General features: G+C 56.3%; 2 protein-coding genes across 2 annotated transcripts in view; one reads left to right on the top strand and one right to left on the bottom strand.

The window, feature by feature from the left end:
- The first annotated feature begins 2,903 nt into the window (after nucleotides 1-2,903).
- On the top strand, nucleotides 2,904-18,664 carry WASHC1 (WASH complex subunit 1). Its single transcript, XM_052639973.1, has 11 exons — nucleotides 2,904-3,062; nucleotides 6,198-6,351; nucleotides 15,158-15,269; nucleotides 15,477-15,623; nucleotides 15,760-15,896; nucleotides 16,095-16,230; nucleotides 16,387-16,588; nucleotides 16,681-16,851; nucleotides 17,254-17,412; nucleotides 18,052-18,120; nucleotides 18,237-18,664. The coding sequence occupies exons 2-11, from the start codon at nucleotides 6,203-6,205 to the stop codon at nucleotides 18,374-18,376; spliced, it is 1,422 nt and encodes a 473-aa protein (XP_052495933.1). The 5' UTR covers nucleotides 2,904-3,062; nucleotides 6,198-6,202; the 3' UTR covers nucleotides 18,377-18,664.
- A 107-nt stretch (nucleotides 18,665-18,771) lies between these two features.
- Nucleotides 18,772-19,542, bottom strand: part of DDX11 (DEAD/H-box helicase 11) — a 32,869-nt gene continuing 32,098 nt past the window's right edge. The window contains exon 27 of the mRNA XM_052639765.1: nucleotides 18,772-19,526. Within this exon, the coding sequence (XP_052495725.1) occupies nucleotides 19,497-19,526 (30 nt within the window). The 3' untranslated portion in view covers nucleotides 18,772-19,496. The remainder of the gene's footprint in view (nucleotides 19,527-19,542) is intronic.

The following is a 19,542-nucleotide window of genomic DNA, read 5'->3' as shown; positions in this document are numbered from 1 at the left end:
TGATACAGCCTTGCTTTACTCTTTATCAACTAAATTTGTAAAATATGGCCTTGTGTTGTTTTTCATCTGTGCCTCTCATTTCCCAATCAGGCCATAACATTCTTTTTCACTCCCCAAACCATCAAACAAAATGTCTTGTAGATGTGCTTGTAATAAAGATTCAATAAATGTAAAAAAATTAAAGCAAACAATTCAGTGGCATTTAGTGCACACACAATGCTGTGAAACCCCTCCTTCTGTGTAGCTCTGAAACCTTTCATCACCCCCAATTAAAAACTTGTACCCATTAGGCAGGGCATCCCAGGTGGCTCAGTGGTAAAGAACCTACCTGCCAACACAAGAGACTCGGGTTCGATCCCTGGGTGGGGAAGCTCACCCGGGGGAGGGCATGGCAGCCCACTCCAGTATTCTTGCTTGGAGAATCCCACGTACAGAGAAGCCTGGCAGGTTATAGTACATGGGGTTGCAGAGAGTTGGACACGACTGAGCACACACGTTCCCATTAAGAAGCCGTTTCACATTACCCCTTCCCCTCATTCTTGGAAACAACCAACCTGTATCGACTTTTCTGGATATTTTGTGTGAATAGAATTACATGATGGGTCACCAGAGGCAAGTGGGGCTCCAGTGTCCACACATTAAGACGACACTCAGCTTTTCTTTATCCTCAGCATCATCACTACAGCTCCAGTGGCTGAGGTTAAATGTCTTCGCAATCCAGCTCCTAGGAAAGCTTTGAAATGAAGTGTGGGATAGCCAGTCGGTGGTAGATGAAGGTAGAGGACTTGGATGAAGTGAGGGTAAGCAGTCTGGAGGGTGAACTGGCTGCTCCGGGCTGGGTGTGCTGTCTTGCAACACTTTTGTGAGAAGACAGCTGGGTTTGATGTGTGGAGTATGTGGGAACATGTCTATGTACAGACAAACATCCCAAGCCCTTCGTGTCTGAACACACTTCACAGATCACAGAGCACTTAGATATCCTTTCTCTCCCGTGCTCAACCCTTAACCCCAATTTACAAATGCAGCAGCCGAGACCCCATCAGTCCCTCTTTGATGTGTTCTGGACACCTTAATCTGATCAGTCATTGCTCAGGTGGAGTGAGGGGGAAATGAGCTTGCAGGTTGTGTTAGTCAAAAACAAGATACCATAGAGTGGCTTAAACAGCTTAAATTTATTTTTCACAGTTCTGGAGGCTCCAAAGTCCGAGATCAAGGTACCGGCCAATTTGATTCCTGGAGAGAGCCCTTTTCCCTTTTGTCTGTGTCCTTACTGTTGCAGAGAGACAGAGGATCTCTTCTCATCAGGGCTGTCTCCCCTCATGAGAGCCCCACCCTCGTGACATTGTCTGCCTCTAATTACCTCCTAAAGGCCCCAGCCCAAATGCTGTCACCTTGGGGGTTAGGTGTTAATGTATTGGAAGAGGTGCAACTTTGGTCTATAATACAGGTGCAAACCCATCTCTTTCCCATCATTGGTGGGAACAGTATGCTGCAGCCAGCAAACACTGGGGTCTACTCATCAAAAAAGACATTTCATCCTAACTCTCTCCCAGGGAAGAATGCAGAGAGGGGTAGGGAAGGAGGACAAAATTCTGAGAGTAATTGGAAGAGAGTAGAAAGAAATTTTTGCCATATTTAGCAAAAATATATACATAAAACACTTAATCCTGAATTTCAAATAAACAACAAATGATTTTTTAAATGTAAGTGTGCCCCATGCTCAGTTTGGGACATACTTATATAAAAATAAAAATAAAAAAAACTTTTTTTTTCATCTGAAATTCAAATGACCTTGGCATCTTCTGTTTTCATCTGGCAACCCTAAAAGAGAGGGGACAAGAATTCTGAGGCAAGTCAATGGACCCCAGGAGGGACTATTACAGAATCTTTGCACTGATGCTGCTTTTATGTATTTTACTTTTTAAGTCTTTTAAACAAGCTTCTAGGCCTTTTTTCTTGTTGAAACAAAGACATATCATAAAATCTACCATTTTAACCATTTCTCAGTATACAGTGCGGTGGCATTACATACATCCACCTCGTCGTGCAACCATCAGCAATATCCAGAACTCTGTCATCGTCCCAAACCAACATGTGAAGGGAAACCAGAGCCGCACAGTCTTTGAAGTGGTAAAAGCAGATTTTTCGGGACTTGGCAACAGGGGAAAAGAGAGGTCATTAGAGACCCGGGGTCAATTCCAAATACAGCAGACAAGTGGGGACTTCTGGACAAACAGCAGGGTAGGGGATGGGGTGGATGGAAATTTACTTAAGAGGGACGGGTAACTCTAGGATAGGATTCTTGCCGCAGGCGGGCAGGTGAGGGGTGGGACATTACCTGGGGACAGGGATGGGGGGCAGGCAGCGGGTAAGGGAGGAAGGAATTTGGCCAGATAAGAGGGCGGAGGTTTCTGGCTAAATCGAGTGACAGGATTCTTGCTAAAACTGGGCTTCGCAAGTGGAGGCCCAGCTAGGAAGAGGATTCAGAGGAGCCTGACTTAAGCGTAGTCCAGAACAGACGGTCAGGAGCTCTGAACCCATTAAACCATAACGCTTCCACCGCAACCACAGCTCTGGTTCTGTTTGGATCTGGCGGCTATGGGGCACCTGGCACCGCGTGGTCCTTCTGTGTCTGGCAGTTACTATCTAAGGGAGGGCGAGCACTGGGCGGACTCTGGGGAGCTCGGCCCGCAGAGGCCAAGCCCAGAAAACACGGGCAGAGAGAGGCACAATCAAGCGCATCACAGAGGAGAAGTGGGTGGAGCGCCCACGGAGGGCGGGACCACGCGGAGGGCGGGGCCGCGCGGCGAAGGGAGCGGCTGCGCGGGAAGAGGGGGCAGAGGGCACGGGGGCGGGGCAGCGTGGGGGTCGCGTCTGGCCGCCGGGCAAGGCGGAGCTGAGGGGACGGGCGGCCACTGGGGGCCCAGACCCGCGGCGCGGAGCCGGCGGAACTGACGGCTGGGGGCGGGGCCGGAGCTCCGGCGCCGGATCACCCGGGAGGCGGAGCGGGCTGCTGCGGGGACCCGGCGCGTCGCGTCGCGGAAGCGGCGGGTGTAGCGCAGGTGAGGGCGCAGGCCTGGCTGGGACGGCGGGACGGAGAGCGGGTGTTGGGGGCGGGTCACCGAGGGAACGGACGGAGGCGGGAGCGGCTCTCCGGGGGACGCCGGCCGGGAGGCCCGGGCCGGGTGACTTCCGCCCCAGACGCCGACTGGCCGTGCGTCCGTCCGCTGGATTCGGACTGGGCCTTCGTACGCGCCCTCGCCGCGACCTGGGGCCCCGGGGAACCCCGACCGGTTTGCGAGGAGGGCCCGCCTCCCGCCCCGCGGGCCTGCCCACCACTGGCCCGGCTCTCGGAACCCTCCCTTTGTGGCGTCTGGTTGACCCCACACCGCTATAACCCTGCCTGGGTTCCTGCCCGCAGCTGGTGTGGGTGTCGGTATGCCGACACTTGCAAATTTACTGTAAAAGCGGAATTTATGAGAGTCGATTTGTTGTATGTTCACTCCTATGAGAATCCACAGTGTTTACCAAGATTCTCTAAGCCGTAGAGTCAAAGGTAGCGTCCGCCGTCCAGGAAAAACATACTGTGCAAGAAACTACGAGTTACATGTGTGAGTTTAAAAGGGAAGAGCGAAATTAACTTAGTAATACACTTTACGTAGCCCACTGTCGGAGAAGGCGATGGTACCCCACTCCAGTACTCTTGCCTGGAAAATCCCATAGAGAAGCCTGGTAGGCTGCGGTCCATGGGGTCTCGAAGAGTCGGACACGACTGAACGACTTCACTTTCACTTTTCACTTTCATGCATTGGAGAAGGAAATGGCAACCCACTCCAGTGTTCTTGCCTGGAGAATCCCGGGGACAGGGGAGCCTGGTGGGCTGCCGTCTATGGGGTCACACAGAGTCGGACACGACTGAAGTGACTTAGCAGCAGTAGCGCACTGTATTTAAAGTATGGTCCTTTCAACGATGTCATCAGTATTTAAATTTTTAATGAAATATTTTCTTCGTTTCAGTAGGAAGTATGAAATTCGGTGTGTATTTTACGCTTGGACTCCATCTGCATTCAGACGAGTTCCGTTTATTTCGGGTGCTCAGGAGCCCTGTAGCTTGCGGCCCCTATACCACATGGCAGGTCTGAGGATCTCATTCCTGGCCTTCAGGCTCAAGTCGTACTCCTTGCCATCAGTGTTTTTCGCAGTCTGGCCACTGTCTTTTTCTGCTCCTCCAAGGATGGTTTTATCTTCCCTGCCCAAACCACTTGCCCTTTCCTACACACCTTTGTTCAGCGGTCCCTTCTCCCTGGGGTGCTCTCCTTGCCCTCTCTCCCAGGCCTGGTAGGGAGACACAGCTTCTGCCAAGAGCTTTCCCAGACTCCCTGACCCCAGTAGGGGTTTGTCCCTTGCTCCTTCCTCATTGTCCCCTAGCACTGGGTTCACAGCTGGATTAGAGCATTAACACCTGCTGTTTAATTGTTTTCCAGGCTGTCTTCACAGCTAGCATAGCGTCTTATTCTTCTTCGTTGTGGTCATGACCAGTGCCTGATAGTTGATCAGCCCTTGTTAGCAGACAGAATGAGTAAAAGCTCTGGACACCTGTACTCAGGCTCTCAGTTCTTTGACAGACCTGCTGTTTCCTTGCCTGGGGGCTTTGTGCCTGTTCCACCCCCTGGTACGTGGACAGACATACATTAGGTGGGTGACTGACCATGAGAAGTGCATCTCAAGATGAGCACAGAAAGTACCTTCTTTCTGCCTTTTCCTCCCTCTCTGTCTTACAGGTGGGAAAACTGAGATACTGAACTAAGCTAGGATGCCCAGCAGAGCTGCGTTACCATAAATGCAAAGAGGGGCAGGTGTGGGGATGGTTTAGGATCAGTTGGCTCCACTTTGGTCACTTGATGTTGGGAGGAGAGGTGGGGAGGTGAGGAGTTACTCCGAGAATCCTGCTAGGCAGGCTCAGGTGTAGGAAGCTGAGGTGTTCACCGCTGTAGAAGAGCTTGGAGAGCAGACTGGTCATCTCAGACCAGGAAGAATGCTGGCCTGGGAAGGGTAGGAGAGAACAAGGTGGGTGGAAGGAAGAGTGGGGGAAGCCAGCAGAGGGCGAGGAGGAGTAAGCTCCAGCAAGGTGAGGATATTGGTGTGAAGCATTGAGCATAACTACTTTTCAGAGGGCAGTGCCATTCTCAGTCTGTGGGATGAGAAGTGGAAAGAATCAGAGGTTCAGAGAAGGCAAGCAACTTACCCCAGGTCATATAGGACTTGAAGCTCAAACAAAGCCTTCTAAACCCACCCTGGGCTGACTTACCCAGCCCCACCCACACTTCTGTTGCAACCTAGGAGAGCAGGTCTGGGGCACGGTGCCAGGCTGATTAATGTCTTCTTCACGGTCTTCTACCGAGGGGCCGTGATTAGGCCTATTTATAGGGGCTTGGTGCCTTAATATTCTGCCCGATGCCTCTCTTGCCAATCACATCAGTGCCGTCTGCAGTGTGATTGTTGCTTTGGTGGCACCAGGGAGCGGAGTTAATTAAAGCCAGTATAAATAGACTGACTCTGCCCTCCTCTTGCAGTTCGAAGGAGGGTTTTTCCTTCCTGTCCACCCCCCCATGTGTCCCTCCTTCCTCCTGCCTCTCCCCACCCCACACGCAGCTCTAATCCGGGAGAGCAGAGCCCGGACATCCCTGCCTCCCACTGTTGCCTGTCCTTTCTCGGGAGCAGGTCCCAGGGACCAGAAGAGGAAGAACCCAGAGTCCATATTTTCTGTGCTCTTGCAGAACCGGTACCATTTGCTGGTACCTGGCGGTAGACATAGGCAATTCCCCACTGCCCCGCAATCCATCCCTCTTTTTCACTCTGCAGTCACGGTTTCTTTATTGTTCATCCAGGCTTGGGAAGTTGAGGTGAGATGAGGTAGGGCAGGGGCATCTAGCTGGGTACCATGCACCCACCTTGTGGCAGCCAGTCAGTGCCCTCTGAATGCCTTGTGTCCATCTCTAGTCCTTACAGTTTCCCCTGCTCACTCAACCAGCATTGACAGAACAGTAGCTCCTGGCAGCCCCCCGACTGCCACCCAGGCTGAAGCTGTGCAGACCATTGGGATGGGGTCTGCGTGCATGCTCTTCTCCCGCACCTGGCCCTGTGATGGGTGGGTGTGGGATGGGGGGGGGGTCCTGATGCTCCCTTCTCTCCCCCAGGCACCATGACCCCCACGGGGACCCAGCATTCTTTGGCCGGTCAGACCTATGCAGTACCCCTCATTCAGCCAGACCTGCGGCGAGAGGAGGCCATCCAGCAGGTGGCAGATGCCCTGCAGTACCTACAGAAGGTCTCCGGAGACATCTTCAGCAGGTGGGTGCTGCTCCCTGGCCCAGGCAGTCATCTCTCCAGTCCCAAAGGCACCCTCTTGGAGCACCTCTGTGGTGACTTTTGGTCCTGAGAGAAGCCAGCTGGGTCCCCTGTGCCCAGGGGGCCAAGCTGGGTCCCCTGTGTAGACTTTTTCTTGTAAGCGCTCACTGTTTACCATCCTGCTTAGCCCTGGGGTTCCCCATGCATCCACGGGCGCTGGCAGTGGTATGACTCTCCCAACTGCTCTTCCCTTGCTGGGGTGCCCTGTTCCTTTGCCTGTTCCACCAGTCAGCCCATGGTTGGTTATCCACCATTTCTTGTGTGCAAGGCTCTGGGCCGTTTAATAAGGCAGCATCCTTGCCCAGCTGGAGGGTCCGCTCCAGCAGCAGAGACAGACTCTAAGTGATCAGTTGGGTGTTAGTTACAGTTGTGGTAAAACCAATCTCTACTGTCTTGTAACACCTAATATTTGTATCACATTAACTGTGTGCCACCTTTGACCTGAGTGTGTTCACTCATTTAACACTTTTAACAGCCTTTTTTTTTTTTTTTTTAACATGTATTTATTTATTTGGCTGTGCTGGGTCTTAGTTGCGGCATTTGGGATCTAGTTCTCTGACCAGGTATCGAACTCAGACCCCCTGCACTGGGAGCGCAGAGTCTTAGCCCCTGGACCAACCAGAGAAGTCCCTCAACAGCTTTTTGTTTGAGCTTCTGTTATTTCCACTTTGTCGATGAGGAAACTCTGGCAGAAGGGTCAGGAGACTTGCCTGAGCAGTGGAACTAGGCGTCACACCCAGGTGTGGGGGCTCCTGGCTCTGGAATTACCCCTGTCTCTGTGATAAGAGGCCTGACTTGGTCTATAGGGTCAGGGAAGACGTATGTGAGGAAAAGCTGGACTGGTGGAAGGGAAGATATCGTGAGTGGGTAGGTTGGGGGAAAAACCTTCAAGAAAGGAAGAGCATGAACTAAAGTGGAAAGGGGCCTCAGTGGAAGCCACTGTGGCTGGAGCAAGGGGCTTCGGGAGGCTGGCAAGGTGGCCTTGGATCCTCAGTGATCCCAGGTGGGGAGTGGTGGCTGTTTGTACCCCTAGCGCTGATCCAGCTCAGCTCTCAGGCTCTTGTGATTTTTCATTCAGTCTTGGTTGAACGCGTGTGTGGTGTTTGCTGTTTTCTGCAAAGGTTCCCTAGTTTTGTCCTGTGTAAGGTCCTGTTTCTCTGGCCGTGAGCAAGCGAAGATGGGCTAGCGCTTCTTCCTGGATGCCCATGCTGTGCTTCCCCGGCTGGAGCATTTGACCGCCTGATTCAGGTCTCTCTCCTGGCCAAGTCTCCCCCACTGTCCCCTGCTTGTATCCCAGACCAGGGACCCCCACCACTGCAGCGTGCAATCTCCTCCTCCACCAACTGGAACCCCACCTCTTCCCAGAAGCCTTCCCCAGTGGGGGCAGAAAATGGGGCCATTGTCTCCAGATGGGAGAGTCCCAACACTTGACTCTAATGCCTCTGAGCTGCCCTCTAATGCACCTGGCTGCCCCAGGCCTCTCCAGGAAGTGAGTGTAACTGAGAGCGGGGCCTCATTAAGGGGGTTGACTCTGGAGCGGACTTCCTGGCTCCAGTCTGGTTTCCCCATTTGCTTGCTCTTAACCCCCCTATGGCACCCCACTCCAATACTCTTGGTAGGCTGCAGTCCATGGAGTTGCTAAAAGTCAGACACGACTGAGCGACTTCACTTTCACTTTTCACTTTCATTCATTGGAGAAGGAAATGGCAACCCACTCCAGTGTTCTTGCCTGGAGAATCCCAGGGGCTGGGAGGCCTGGTGGGCTGCCGTCTCTGGGGTCACACAGAGTCAGACACGACTGAAGCGACTTAGCAGCAGCAGCAGCAGCAACCTCCCTGTAAAGCCTCAATGTTCCCATCCATAAAATGGCATCGATAATGGTGCCTTCCTCGGAGGATCATCGTTAAGATGAAATGAATTGAAATTTACAAAGGAACCGAAGTGCCTGGTGTTTAGTAAGCATCCAGTAAATGTTCCCTCTTGTTATTTAGTAACATCATCTCTGCTTATCTGCCGCCTGTGCTAGCCCTCCATTACCTGTTGTCAGTAGTTATAGAAAGTGTTAGGTGCTAAATGTATCCAGGGGTCACCTAAGCAAGAGGACACAGGCCTTTAAAAGCTACTAGTGCCAGATTCCGGTCACCCCACACCTCGTGATGAAACAGTCCATCAGAGATACTTGTGTTTCCTCACCAGGACCGTGGCTGCATGCCTGCCTGTCTGTAAGGGGAGCATTGGATTCTTAGCATGCTTTCCTTTCCCTTCCTGTAGACATTTCCAGGTTCCTCTGCTCCTGGATGGGAGAAGCAGAGGGCAGGAAGGCCATGTCACATGGAGGGGTGGTGGGCTCGTTGAGGCCCAGGGCTGGCAGGGTGCTCCCCTAAACAGCCGACTTCCGACTTCCGGGTGGCTCTGCCCCTCTCCCAGCAGGTGCCCAGAGTTCAGGACTGAGAAATACCGATGATGCATGGCCACGTGGTCCCTGTGCTCAGGGGCGGCATATCTCAGAGCGGAGAGCCACTGGCTAAGCTGATTCTGAGCCATGTAGCATGCACTGTGTGGGCACCTGGGGATCCAGAGGAGAGAGAAGCAAGACTTGGCAGCACGTTTATCAGTTAGGTTCCCCAAACTAACTGAAGCAAAAGTAACCAGCCGGCAGAGCAGGCTTTGGAGCCGCAGGGCTCAGTGATGTCGTGAGGACCCGGTTTGCTTTCATCCCCTCCCTGCTCGCTACCTCTGGGTTGGCCCCACCCCCAGACAGGCCTTGCTCTTGCAGGGTGACCAGTGGGCCCACAGCTTAGGTCCAGCAGGAAAGAGTGCCTCCCCAGAAGCCCCAGCCTCACGGCGGTCCCAGAGCCATGGCTGGGGCGGGATGGGGGTGACACGGCGGCTGGCTCAGCCCTTGGTCACATGCCTAACGCCCAGGACCTAGGGTTTAACCTGAAATGTGGGGACCAGGCCAGTGGGAGCAGTGGCATCCCCAGTGGAGGCTGGCTATGATGAAATGAGGGAGCAGATGGTGAGAGGAACATGACCACCTGCTCCCGGGTCAAGGGAGGCCTCCTGAAGGGGTGCCACATGGGGCAGGTTCTGCTGAGGGGTGGGGAATGCAATCTGCCTGGGACCTGGAAAGGGGCGCCAGGGGCTTGAGGCCTGACTGGAGGGTGGTGCCCCTGGCGGCAGGGCCCTCAGCACCCCAGCCCAGAAGCCACTGTCCCTGCGGTCTGCTCCTTCACTGCAGGATGGGGTGAAAGTCAGCCTCCGTGTTTGTGCCCCTCACCACCAAGCCCTTCTCATGTCCCCACAACGCTGAGACGGTCTCTGGTGGGAGGAGTGGGTGAGGGGAGAGCTGGGCCACATCAGGGCCATGAGGGCTTCTCCCAGCTGGATGGGGCTTTGAGCTTAAGCCCAGGGTTTTGGGAGCCTTGATGGGTTCTGAGCAGGAAGTGATGGGACAGAGAGCTGGGACGGGTCATCAGGCAGCTGCACAGGGGCCAAGGAGGGGGGCTGCGGTGCAGGATGGGCGGATAAGAGACACTTCAAAGGGAATGCTGACGGGACATAGTGACAGATTGGGAATGAGGTCGAAGGGGAGGGAGGGGTCGGGGACGACAGGGAGTGGGGATGCCAAGCCCTGCCCCCCTATCCCCCAGCCACCTACGAGCCTGAGGCTCTTTTCTCCTCATGGGCTTTTGCAGTGGGGATGTGACTCCAGCGTGGAATCGGTCCCCTTGAACATAACTCCTCTTGCAGAGAAGAGCCCTCTCCCCTCCCCTCCCCTCCCCTCTGTTCAGGCCCAGGCCCAGCCCTTGGCCCCCCTGGAGCCTGTACCCAGCTCTGCAGGCAGGTGAGCTCATAGGGTATTAGCATTCTGAGCCGGGTCCTTCTCCCGCTCTGCTCTGCCGCAGCCTGCAGCCGAGTCTACAGAGCTGGAGAGAATGACAAGGACCTTGCGGGCGCCTGGACCGCTCCTTACAGCCCCTCCCCAGCCTTTTCTCCTGCCAAGCAGACCTCCCGCCCTCACCTGCCCCTCGTCACCTGGGAGATGCCAGCCCCAAAATAGCTACCCAGAGACGTCACCTGTTCCACGTGACTTAGATGACGGCAGAGGGGCTGCAGGAGGAGTGGAGGGGACTGTGTGAATGGCGGGTTTAGAGACGGCCCTCCCCGGCGGCCCCAGCCTGACCACTTGCCCTCTGCAGAGCTTTTCCCTGGTCTTTTCTTCCTTTCCTCCCCCCCTTCCCCTCCCCTCTCTTCCTCTTCACTTCCTCCATCCTCTCCCCTTCCTCCATGCTCCCCTCCTCCCTGCTGATTGGCACCTGGTGCCTCCCAGGGTTAGGAGGCCTCAATCAGCCGCCTGCATAATTAGCAGATCATTCTTAATTACCCCAGCTAGTGGAGAAGATCCAGGGGAAAGCAAGAGCTGCTCAGAGGGCTGATGGGGGGGGTTGCTGGGGAGGGGAGGGGAGCGGCAGTTAGGGCTGGGGGTCTTCGCCGCCCCCCACCAGCAGCTGACTGGTGTGATGCTGGGAGCAGCAGCAGCCCCAAGGGAGCCCTGGGCCTGCCTGGCTTCATAGGCGATCTCCACAGAGGGTTGTGGGGATCAGCTTCGGCTTTGGAGGTGATGGGACAGGCAGCCCAGGCGCTGTCCTGGCCCCCTGGGGCCCTCGTTGACCTTGATCGCCTCACGCCCCAGGCCCCGGCAGAGGAGCCCTCTGCCCTCCACAGTGCTCCATTGCAGTGTGCCATGTCCTTGTCTGGAATCTGGAATGTTCTTTTCCGGGTCTACTCAGCACTGCCTGGGGCCTCTCACCCCACCCAATCTGTGGGTGGTCCAGGCAGGTGTTGACCGTGTTCTGGGGACTTGTCGGCTTTTCTGGTCATGAGATACACATCACTGACTTTGACCTTTACGGCAGTTCTCCAATGGAGAAGTTACCAGCCTTGCTTCTCAGCTGAAGAAGGTGGGACATGGACCAGTTAAGTGACCTGCCCACGGCCATAGTGCTGCTGTCCCCAGGGCTTGGGGACATGGCAGTTGTCTGTCTCCTTGGGAGCAGGTGTGTGTTGCCTGATTTCTCTCTGCCCCAGGCTCTGAGCAGACCCGCTGAGCCTGCTCCTCCCTGCTGGGGTCCTGGGGACACTGTGGGGTCGCAGCTGCAGGGATGAGCCTGGGGGCTGAGCCGTAGGGTCTAGATGAGGAACAAACAAGTTGTCCTCTTGGCACCGTCCTGTTCACAATGGATGTTGCTGATCAGTCCTGGCTCTCGGGCCCCACCCCATGTGGCCCTGCAAGCCTTCCCAACACTGCCTTCCAGCCTGCCCCTGCCAGTCAGGAGGGATGACCCACAAGCTGAAACCTCTTCTCTCACCCTTGGTCTGAGATTGGGCTGCCTGAGGCCTTTGTCAACAAGCAGGACATTACTTAGATAAGCATAGAACTCTGGGAATTTCATCTTCCATCCTGTCCTCACAGGAGTCCGCCCCGGAGCACCCTGACAGTGGGCATCCAGCTGGAGTCTGATGGCTTCCTAGGCCACACTGCCCCACCCACCCAGCCGCCCCCGCCGCACCATGGACTCTGATGCACCCCACTCTTTCTGGTGATGATTGCTTTCCCACCTGACAGCACCTGAGGTCTTCTGGTATCTGAAGGGAGTTACATTCTCAAAGTCATCTCATCTTCAGACCGAATGTCCTTCACTTGCCTTGTATGACGTGAGCTGCTCACTCCTCACCTTGCTCCTCACCCTCCCCGGACGTTCGTTGCCTCCTCACTTCTTACCTAGCTGCTGTGTTCCGTGTCAGGCGCTGTCCCAGGTGCTAGCGGTGCAACCGTGACTCAGGCAGAGCCTGTAGCCCGGAAGGGAATTCAGGGTCCTCTTAATGTGTGGACCTGGTTTGAAGGAGACACGGCTGTGCATGAGTATGGTGTCCAGGAGATGAGCTCATGAATCCAGGGCTCTGCTTCCTCTGCCATGCCTCCAAGAGAGTGGATGTCCCATTTGTTGAAAGAAGGTGGGAGAGGAACATGGTGCTGTGTGCTCCATGGACTCACTTCCTTAGTCCAGCTTGCCATTAGCGCCTAGGTGACCAAAGTCGTCAGGTCCTCCTTCACCTGAACCCCTGCTCAACCTCTGTCCCCCGTGTTTGTGTGCCTGAGTGCTGAGCTTCACAGTCATTCTGTATCAGTGTCACCTTTCCTGGCCTTTCAGCTCATGTGGGTCTTGATTCCACCATGCAGACCATTTGGGGGCCTTCCCATTGGATACCCCAGCTTCCTAATCAAGCACTGGGTGAGCTATGTTCACGACTAAAATTAGCCCATGGTGCCTTCCGGGTGCTGCTGCTGTCTGGCTCGCTCTGATTTTTCCTAAGTGTGCTCTTCTCCAGCCCGCAGCTCCATCTCATCCACAGGACTTTGTGAGAAGCCATCAGCGTCCTTGCTGACTCAGGCTGCACTGCGTGTAAGGTTTTTCCCCTCTTACACCAGGCTAATAACCCTGTCAGAAAACGCTATAAATTTAGAACAGTGTTGGCCTCGGGGATCCACCTCTTCCATTTCAGATTGCTCAGGACCCTCTATTTAATAATCCATTCCGGAAATTTGCCAGGGTTCACTGTTAAGCTTGATGTCTGCAACTTTGAGAAATCAGACAGAGAGCAGGCTCCGTCTGTGTCCAGTTCTGACATCCACCTTTTATGCCACCATTATGTTAACTGTGAGGTTGCTTCATCTCCCAGCAGCATGGGGCTGAGCTGGGAACTAGAGAAGGTGGCCTGTGTGCAAGTAGAGAACCCGTCCTCCCTGCCAGAAAGTGGGCCCAGACAGGTCACTGGTTCCATATCTCCTGGAAGGAAGCTGTGCCTTTTGATCTGGTATGCATTGCTGCCCCACTCAGACCAGCCTGTCGAGGAAAACTAAGCTGGTTTGGGTACCTGCTTGGAGCCCATCTCCTGCGTCCCCAAGCCCCTGCACACGAGCGGCCACAGGAGTAATCAAGGAGACTTCATCGGGGTGGAGACCCTGCGCTTGTGAAAGTGGCTGATCAGGGCTGGTAAAAAAGTCCTTGAGTTCCCTCGCTGTGTGGTTTCTGACCAGAGACCACAGGCCTTCTGCCATCCACCAGCTGTGGCCACGGTCAGGGGCTGGTGTTCCTGGAGGTCGGGGGGCTCTTGGGCAGAGGACACTCTGGTGGGGTGGGCTGGGGCTCCTGGGAAGTGAGAAGAACCTTGTGCTGCTGAATAGTGAAAGTGAGGCGCGTGTGCATTTACCTTGGGGCATGTGGTGCTGGCCATTCAGTGACCGCACAGGAGCCCTTCAGGTGCCCGGCACAGTGCCACATGCTGGGAACACAGCAGAGAGCAGAGCCCCAAGCTTAGGAGCCCACAGGCAGGAGACACATGGTGACAGGTGGTTCTTGTTCAGCTGCTAAGTTGTGTCCACCTCTTCGCGACCTCATGAACTGCAGTATCCCAGGCTTCCCTGTTCTTTACTATCTCCCTGAGTTTGCTCAAACTCACATCCATGGAGTCACTGATGCCATCCAGCGATCTAATCCTGTCACCCCTTCTCCTCTCGCCCTCAATCTTTCCCAGCAACAGGGTCTTTTCCAGTGCATTGGCTCTTCACATCAGTTCAGCGTTAACTTCTTTTAGGATTGACTGGTTTGATCTCCTTGCAGTCCAAGGGACTCTCAAAGGTCTTCTCCAGCACCGCAGTTGGAAAGCATTAATTCTTCGGTGCTCAGCCTTTAGGGTCCAGCTGTCACATCCCTGCATGACTACTAGAAAAACCATAGCTTTGACTCTGCAGACCTTTGTTGGCAAAAATGATGTCTCTGTGATGGTGACAGGTGGCAGTGTGTAACAATAGAGCCGGCTAGGGGTTGGAAAGTGACAGTGAGTTTTAAACTCTGTCTCAGGGAGGCTTTGGCATGGGGCTGAATGAAGTGAAGGACCAGCCGTGTGGGGAGATGGCTGGGCTACATGACAAGGCAGTGTTGGGCATATTCGGGAACTAACAGGGTACCCTGTTGCTGGAGCCCGCTAATCCTGGGAAGGGGAGGGGCAGCCCTTTGGCAGCCTACGCACAGCTGTGAGAACCTCAGTGGGAACTAGGGTTTACCTAGAACCACCTGCTCTGAGTTGGGCAGTTCCTTGTGGACAGCTCTGGGACTGAAATAAGGACCAGTTTGGCCTGTCGCTCAGCCTCGCTAAGCTCTGGTTTCCTCCATGTAAGTCATGAAGATTCTGTCTCTGCTCACCTGGGCCTGAGAACGAAAGCCCTGGTGGGTGGGCAATACATCCTTTCAGGTGGCATGTACAGGTGCCAGCTTGGTGCCATGGTGATTGCCAGTCCCTGCCCAGAGCTCCAGGGAACGGAATACAGTCTGTTCCCAGACGCTTCAGGTTGGATGGCCCTGATTGAGGTCACCTGGGAAGTTCCAGGAGCAGCCCTGACAAGCAGGTATTACTGTTTTAAGAGCCCTTACCTGAGGGCTTCCCTAATGGTCCAGGGGTTAAGATGTGTTTGCACTGCAGGGGCACGGGTTCAATCCCTGGTCGAGTACTAAGATCCCACATGTTGTGGGGCATAGCCAAAACAAACAATTCAGACACAAGCCCTTACCTAAGTCCCCGTTTGCCTGTTTGCTGTTGGAAACAGAAAGGGGGCCAGAGGCTGCAGGGGCTTGGGGAGGAGCCTCCAGCCCTGGTGATTAGTTTGTTTTTTTTTTTTTGGTGGCAGGATCTCCCAGCGAGTAGAGCTCAGCCGGAGTCAGCTGCAGGCCATTGGGGAGAGGGTGTCCTTGGCCCAGGCCAAGATCGAGAAGATCAAGGGCAGCAAGAAAGCCATCAAGGTAGCAAGCGTGTGGCCCTGTCCTCTGGCTGGTCGGTAGTCCCAAAAGCCCTCTTCTTTCCCCTCTCCCCATGCCTCTGAAGCTGCCGGGTCCCTGCTTCAGCTACCCCTCAGGTTTCCTCCTGCCCACAATCCCTCCACCCCAAACCCAGGCTGGCTGGAGCTTCTCAGGCCCCAGCAGGAGTGACCAGATGACCTGTGTCCACAGGTGTTCTCCAGCGCCAAGTACCCTGCCTCCGAGCACCTGCGGGAGTACGGCTCAATCTTCACAGGGGCCCAGGACCCCGGCCTGCAGAGGCGTCCCCGCCACAGGATCCAGAGCAAGCACCGCCCCCTGGATGAACGGGCCCTGCAGGTCTGCGGGGGTGCCTGCACCCTGGAGGGAGCCGAGGCCCCAGAGGATTCTGACTGCTGGGGGAGTGGGGGGAGCTCTTTGGCCTGGAGCTGAAACCTACCTTCCTCGGTCAATTCCCATCTCCCCACACCCCCAGGAGAAGCTGAAATTCTTCCCTGTGTGTGTGAACACCAAGCCAGAGCCTGAAGACGAGGCTGAGGAGGGGCTGGGCGGGCTCCCCAGCAACATCAGCTCTGTCAGCTCCCTGCTGCTCTTCAACACCACCGAGAACCTGTGAGTGGGGGGGGCGGGGGACCAGGGGGGTCTCCAGGCTCGGGTGCAGCGGAAGTCTATGGCCTGGGAGCCAGGAGGCTCGTAAGGCCTGGGAGGCCATAATCCTAACTTGAGCTGGGGCCCTAACGACGTGAGAAGGGCAGTCCAGCCCGGGGGCCAAGCACAGGTGCTGCATCCCCTGCCCTCCGCCTTCTCCAGGTACAAGAAGTATGTCTTTCTGGACCCCCTGGCCGGTGCCGTCACAAAGACCCATGTGATGCTGGGGGCTGAGACAGAGGAGAAGCTGTTCGATGCCCCTTTGTCCATCAGCAGGAGAGAGCAGCTGGAGCGGCAGGTGGACGGAGACGATGCCTGGGGGTGGGGGAGGCGTGGCCCCCCAGTGTTGTCTGGACCAGGGGTCTGATGAGCCCCCTACCTGCCCAGCTGTGCTTGAGGACCTGGGAAGCTCCAAGGCCCGTTCCCTGGCCCCCCTCACCCTCCTGACCCACAGGTCCCAGAGAACTACTTCTACGTGCCCGACCTGGGCCAGGTGCCGGACATTGACGTGCCGTCCTACCTGCCTGACCTGCCAGGTGTGGCTGACGACCTCATGTACAGTGCGGATCTGGGCCCTGGCATCGCCCCCTCTGCCCCCGGTGCCATTCCTGAGCTGCCTACCTTCCACACGGAGGTGGCCCAGCCCTTCAAGCCAGGTGGGCCAAGAGCTGGGGACGGACTAGGGCGGGTGCCCTCCTGCTCAGCCTCTTGCCTCCTAAGGTACCTGACACTTCGATTTCTGTCCCAGACCTCGAGGATGGGGTGCTGACGGCACGCCCACCACCCCCGCCACCTCCACCACCTCCCCCAGCTCCAGCCATACAGATCAGTGTCCCCCCGCCTCCGCCCCCGCCGCAGGCTGTGGCCCCGCCAGGACAGCCCGCCAGCGGGGAAGACAGCGGGGGTGCCTCCCCTTCAGGTAGGGGCAGTCCCGGGGCGTGTGGGTTGGGGAGGGGCACCTCCAACTTCTGGATCCCTGGAGGGTTTTCTGTAGCTTAAGTTAAATGGTCATCAATTCTAGATTTTCAGAATAGTTCTGATTTCAAAATCACATTCCCCCGAGTTCATAAAGTAGTAGTTTCGAACGGTATCTGTGGGTCCCTGAAATTCTAACCTTCAAGGTAGAGGGAGCCTGGACGCCCCCATTCCCCTTAAACCAGTGACAGGGGGCTGCTAGTAACCATGGAAAATACAGCGAGTCCCCACGTGGCCCTTAAGTGGTGTGTCTCCCAGGCTACCTCAGCACCCTCTCTGGGCGGTGCTGGCCCACAGCCTGGCTCTGCCCTAGCAGCCTTTCTTCCTCACACCTTCCACCCTCCAGCGCCAGTCCAAGGAGCGCCCAAGGAAGTGGTTGACCCCTCCAGTGGCCGGGCCACTCTGCTGGAGTCTATCCGCCAGGCCGGAGGCATCGGCAAGGCCAAGCTCCGCAGTGTGAAGGAGCGCAAGCTGGAGAAAAAGAAGCAGAAGGAGCAGGAGCAAGGTGAGGCTGGACCCGCTGCAGGAGGGCGCTCTGCCCGCGTCTCCAGGGCCTGTGCAGGCCGCCCCGGCATGTGTGGGCCCCTCCTGCCCAGTGGTGGAGCCTGCTTAGACTCGGCTAATTGTCCAAGGAAACAGGGACTAGGGATATTTTTAGACGGGGACTTGGCTGTGTCCCACTTCTCGAGGCCCCTTGAGGCTCCGGGCTACGTCAGCTGTGTATCCAGTGCTGACAGATGCCATGTCTGGGCCCGAAGCGGCTGAGCTCTCTGGGGCCCCAGCCCTGAGTCATCCCCGCTGTGCTGCTGAGCACCGCACGGGGAGCCCGGGCAGGCTCCTGTGTCCACTGCCACTCCCTGTGCCTGTCTCAGGGCGGCGACTTTCCTCTGTGCCCGTCTCAGGGCGGCGGCGACTCCGCTCCCTGAGCCTGACTCCGGATATCGGTGACTCCATTTCTCAGTGGTCACCTGCTTTCTTAGTAACACTGACCAGTGCTCCAGGAGCTGTGGTGGCCTGGTGGCTGTGGAGGGGCCAGGGTTTTGACGGTGCAGAGGACCCCATGACTGAGCCTTGGGGTGTCACATGGGCTGGACTGAGCCCACCCCGGGTGCCTTCACCTTGTCGCCATGCTTTCCCACTGCAGTGAGAGCCACCACCCAGGGCGGGGACCTGATGTCGGACCTTTTCAACAAGCTGGCCATGAGGCGCAAAGGTAAGAAGCAGGACCCCGGTGCCGCCTCCTTCCTCACGGTTTTCAGGTCTCTAGGGCCTGGGTGGCCTGGTGCCACCAGCCAGACCAGCTCCTCACTCCAGCATCTGCCCTCCTAGGTATCTCTGGGAAAGGACCTGGGTCCGGGGCCAGCGAGGGGCCGGGGGGGGCCTTCGCCCGGATGTCAGATTCCATCCCGCCCCTGCCTCCCCCACATCAGCCCCCGGGCGAGGAAGATGAGGATGACTGGGAGTCCTAGGGCTGGGCTTATCCTCCCCCAAGTCCCCGGTTGTACCATGCCCCCGTGCAGAACAGCCGAATAGGCTCCTTGGGGGAACGGGGTCACGGAGGACTCTCCAGCTCTCTTGCTGGGATCTTCAAGGAGCAAAGAGGCTGCTTTCAGAGGCCAAACTGGGGACGGGGCGGAGGCATGGTGGCGGGGGGGTGCCTCTGCCTGTGCTCCAGCCCCCTTCACCAGCGTGTGCTCCTCTTTCCTGGGGAGACTGCGGTAAAACAGTACATGAATCAATAAAGAAGTGATGCAAGACGCGAGTCTAAACCAACAGTGCACTTTTAATTAAGGAACCCAAGCTGTGCAGGGGGTGGTGGTAGGGGGTTGCATGGAGGGGGGGACACAGGAAAGTGTCTCCGTGATGGACATGGGGTCTCTAAAAATAGCCATGCTGAGAGCCTAATGGCCCTCGGCATAATCGCTGATGTCAGGGGAGGCGGTGTCTTGGCATCTGCTCTGTGGCTGAGTGGGAGGCCCTGGAGCCAGGCCAGGAGGATGATCTTGCTGGCAGGGCCAGGGGCAGGTGAGGGCCAGCAGTGTGGGAGGAAGTGAGGCCGGGAGGTTGGGGAGCAGTTCTTAAGGACTTAGAGAAAAGGTGGCTGAGGGGACCAGAAGCTGGGGCAGAATGGCCCTGCGGACAGCAGGAGGTAGGGATGGATGACATTCTGGGTTTCCGAGGGCAAAAGGGAGAGGCTGGAAGAGCCTGCTCCATCTCACCTCTGAGAATGTGGATCCTGAGAAACTAGCCAGGGCAGGGTGGCTGCAGCCTCCACAGCCGCTCACAGATTGGCCAGGAAATCAGCGGCCCACAGGGCTGGGCCGAGCAAAAGGCAGACTCCGTTCCAGGCAGGGCAGTTGCTGGGGGTGGGCCCAGGAATGGTGGGGTCACTGTTTCTTTGGGGTCAGCCTCATTGTCTCCTGCTGGCTGGTCCACCTATTCCTGCATCCTGGCAGCCCAGTGAGTCCCAAAGGGGCTCCCACGGCACCCCCTTCTCAGGCAGGATCCCTGCAGACCAAGCTCATGATGATGTTGCCCATGGGCAGGTGAAGGGAGGGCCTGGCAACCAGGCAGCGGTGCAGCCACCAGTCAGGAAAGGCCAGCTTTCTCTCGATGGAACTGCAGAGAGGAAAAG

The sequence above is a fragment of the Budorcas taxicolor genome, chromosome 5 (assembly GCF_023091745.1).
Source record: "Budorcas taxicolor isolate Tak-1 chromosome 5, Takin1.1, whole genome shotgun sequence".
Lineage (NCBI taxonomy): Eukaryota > Metazoa > Chordata > Mammalia > Artiodactyla > Bovidae > Budorcas > Budorcas taxicolor.
Note: the sequence above shows the minus strand (reverse complement) of the source record. Positions and strands in the feature narration are given on the sequence as shown.

What these genes read in the sequence shown, in the direction of transcription:
- WASHC1 (XM_052639973.1), top strand. Translation starts at nt 6,203, where the DNA reads ATGACCCCCACGGGGACCCAGCATTCTTTGGCCGGTCAGACCTATGCA. An exon ending in GGCCCAGCCCTTCAAGCCAG is followed by an intron (nt 16,589 to 16,680) that starts GTGGGCCAAGAG and finishes TTTCTGTCCCAG; the next exon opens with ACCTCGAGGATGGGGTGCTG. An exon ending in GCTGGCCATGAGGCGCAAAG is followed by an intron (nt 18,121 to 18,236) that starts GTAAGAAGCAGG and finishes CTGCCCTCCTAG; the next exon opens with GTATCTCTGGGAAAGGACCT.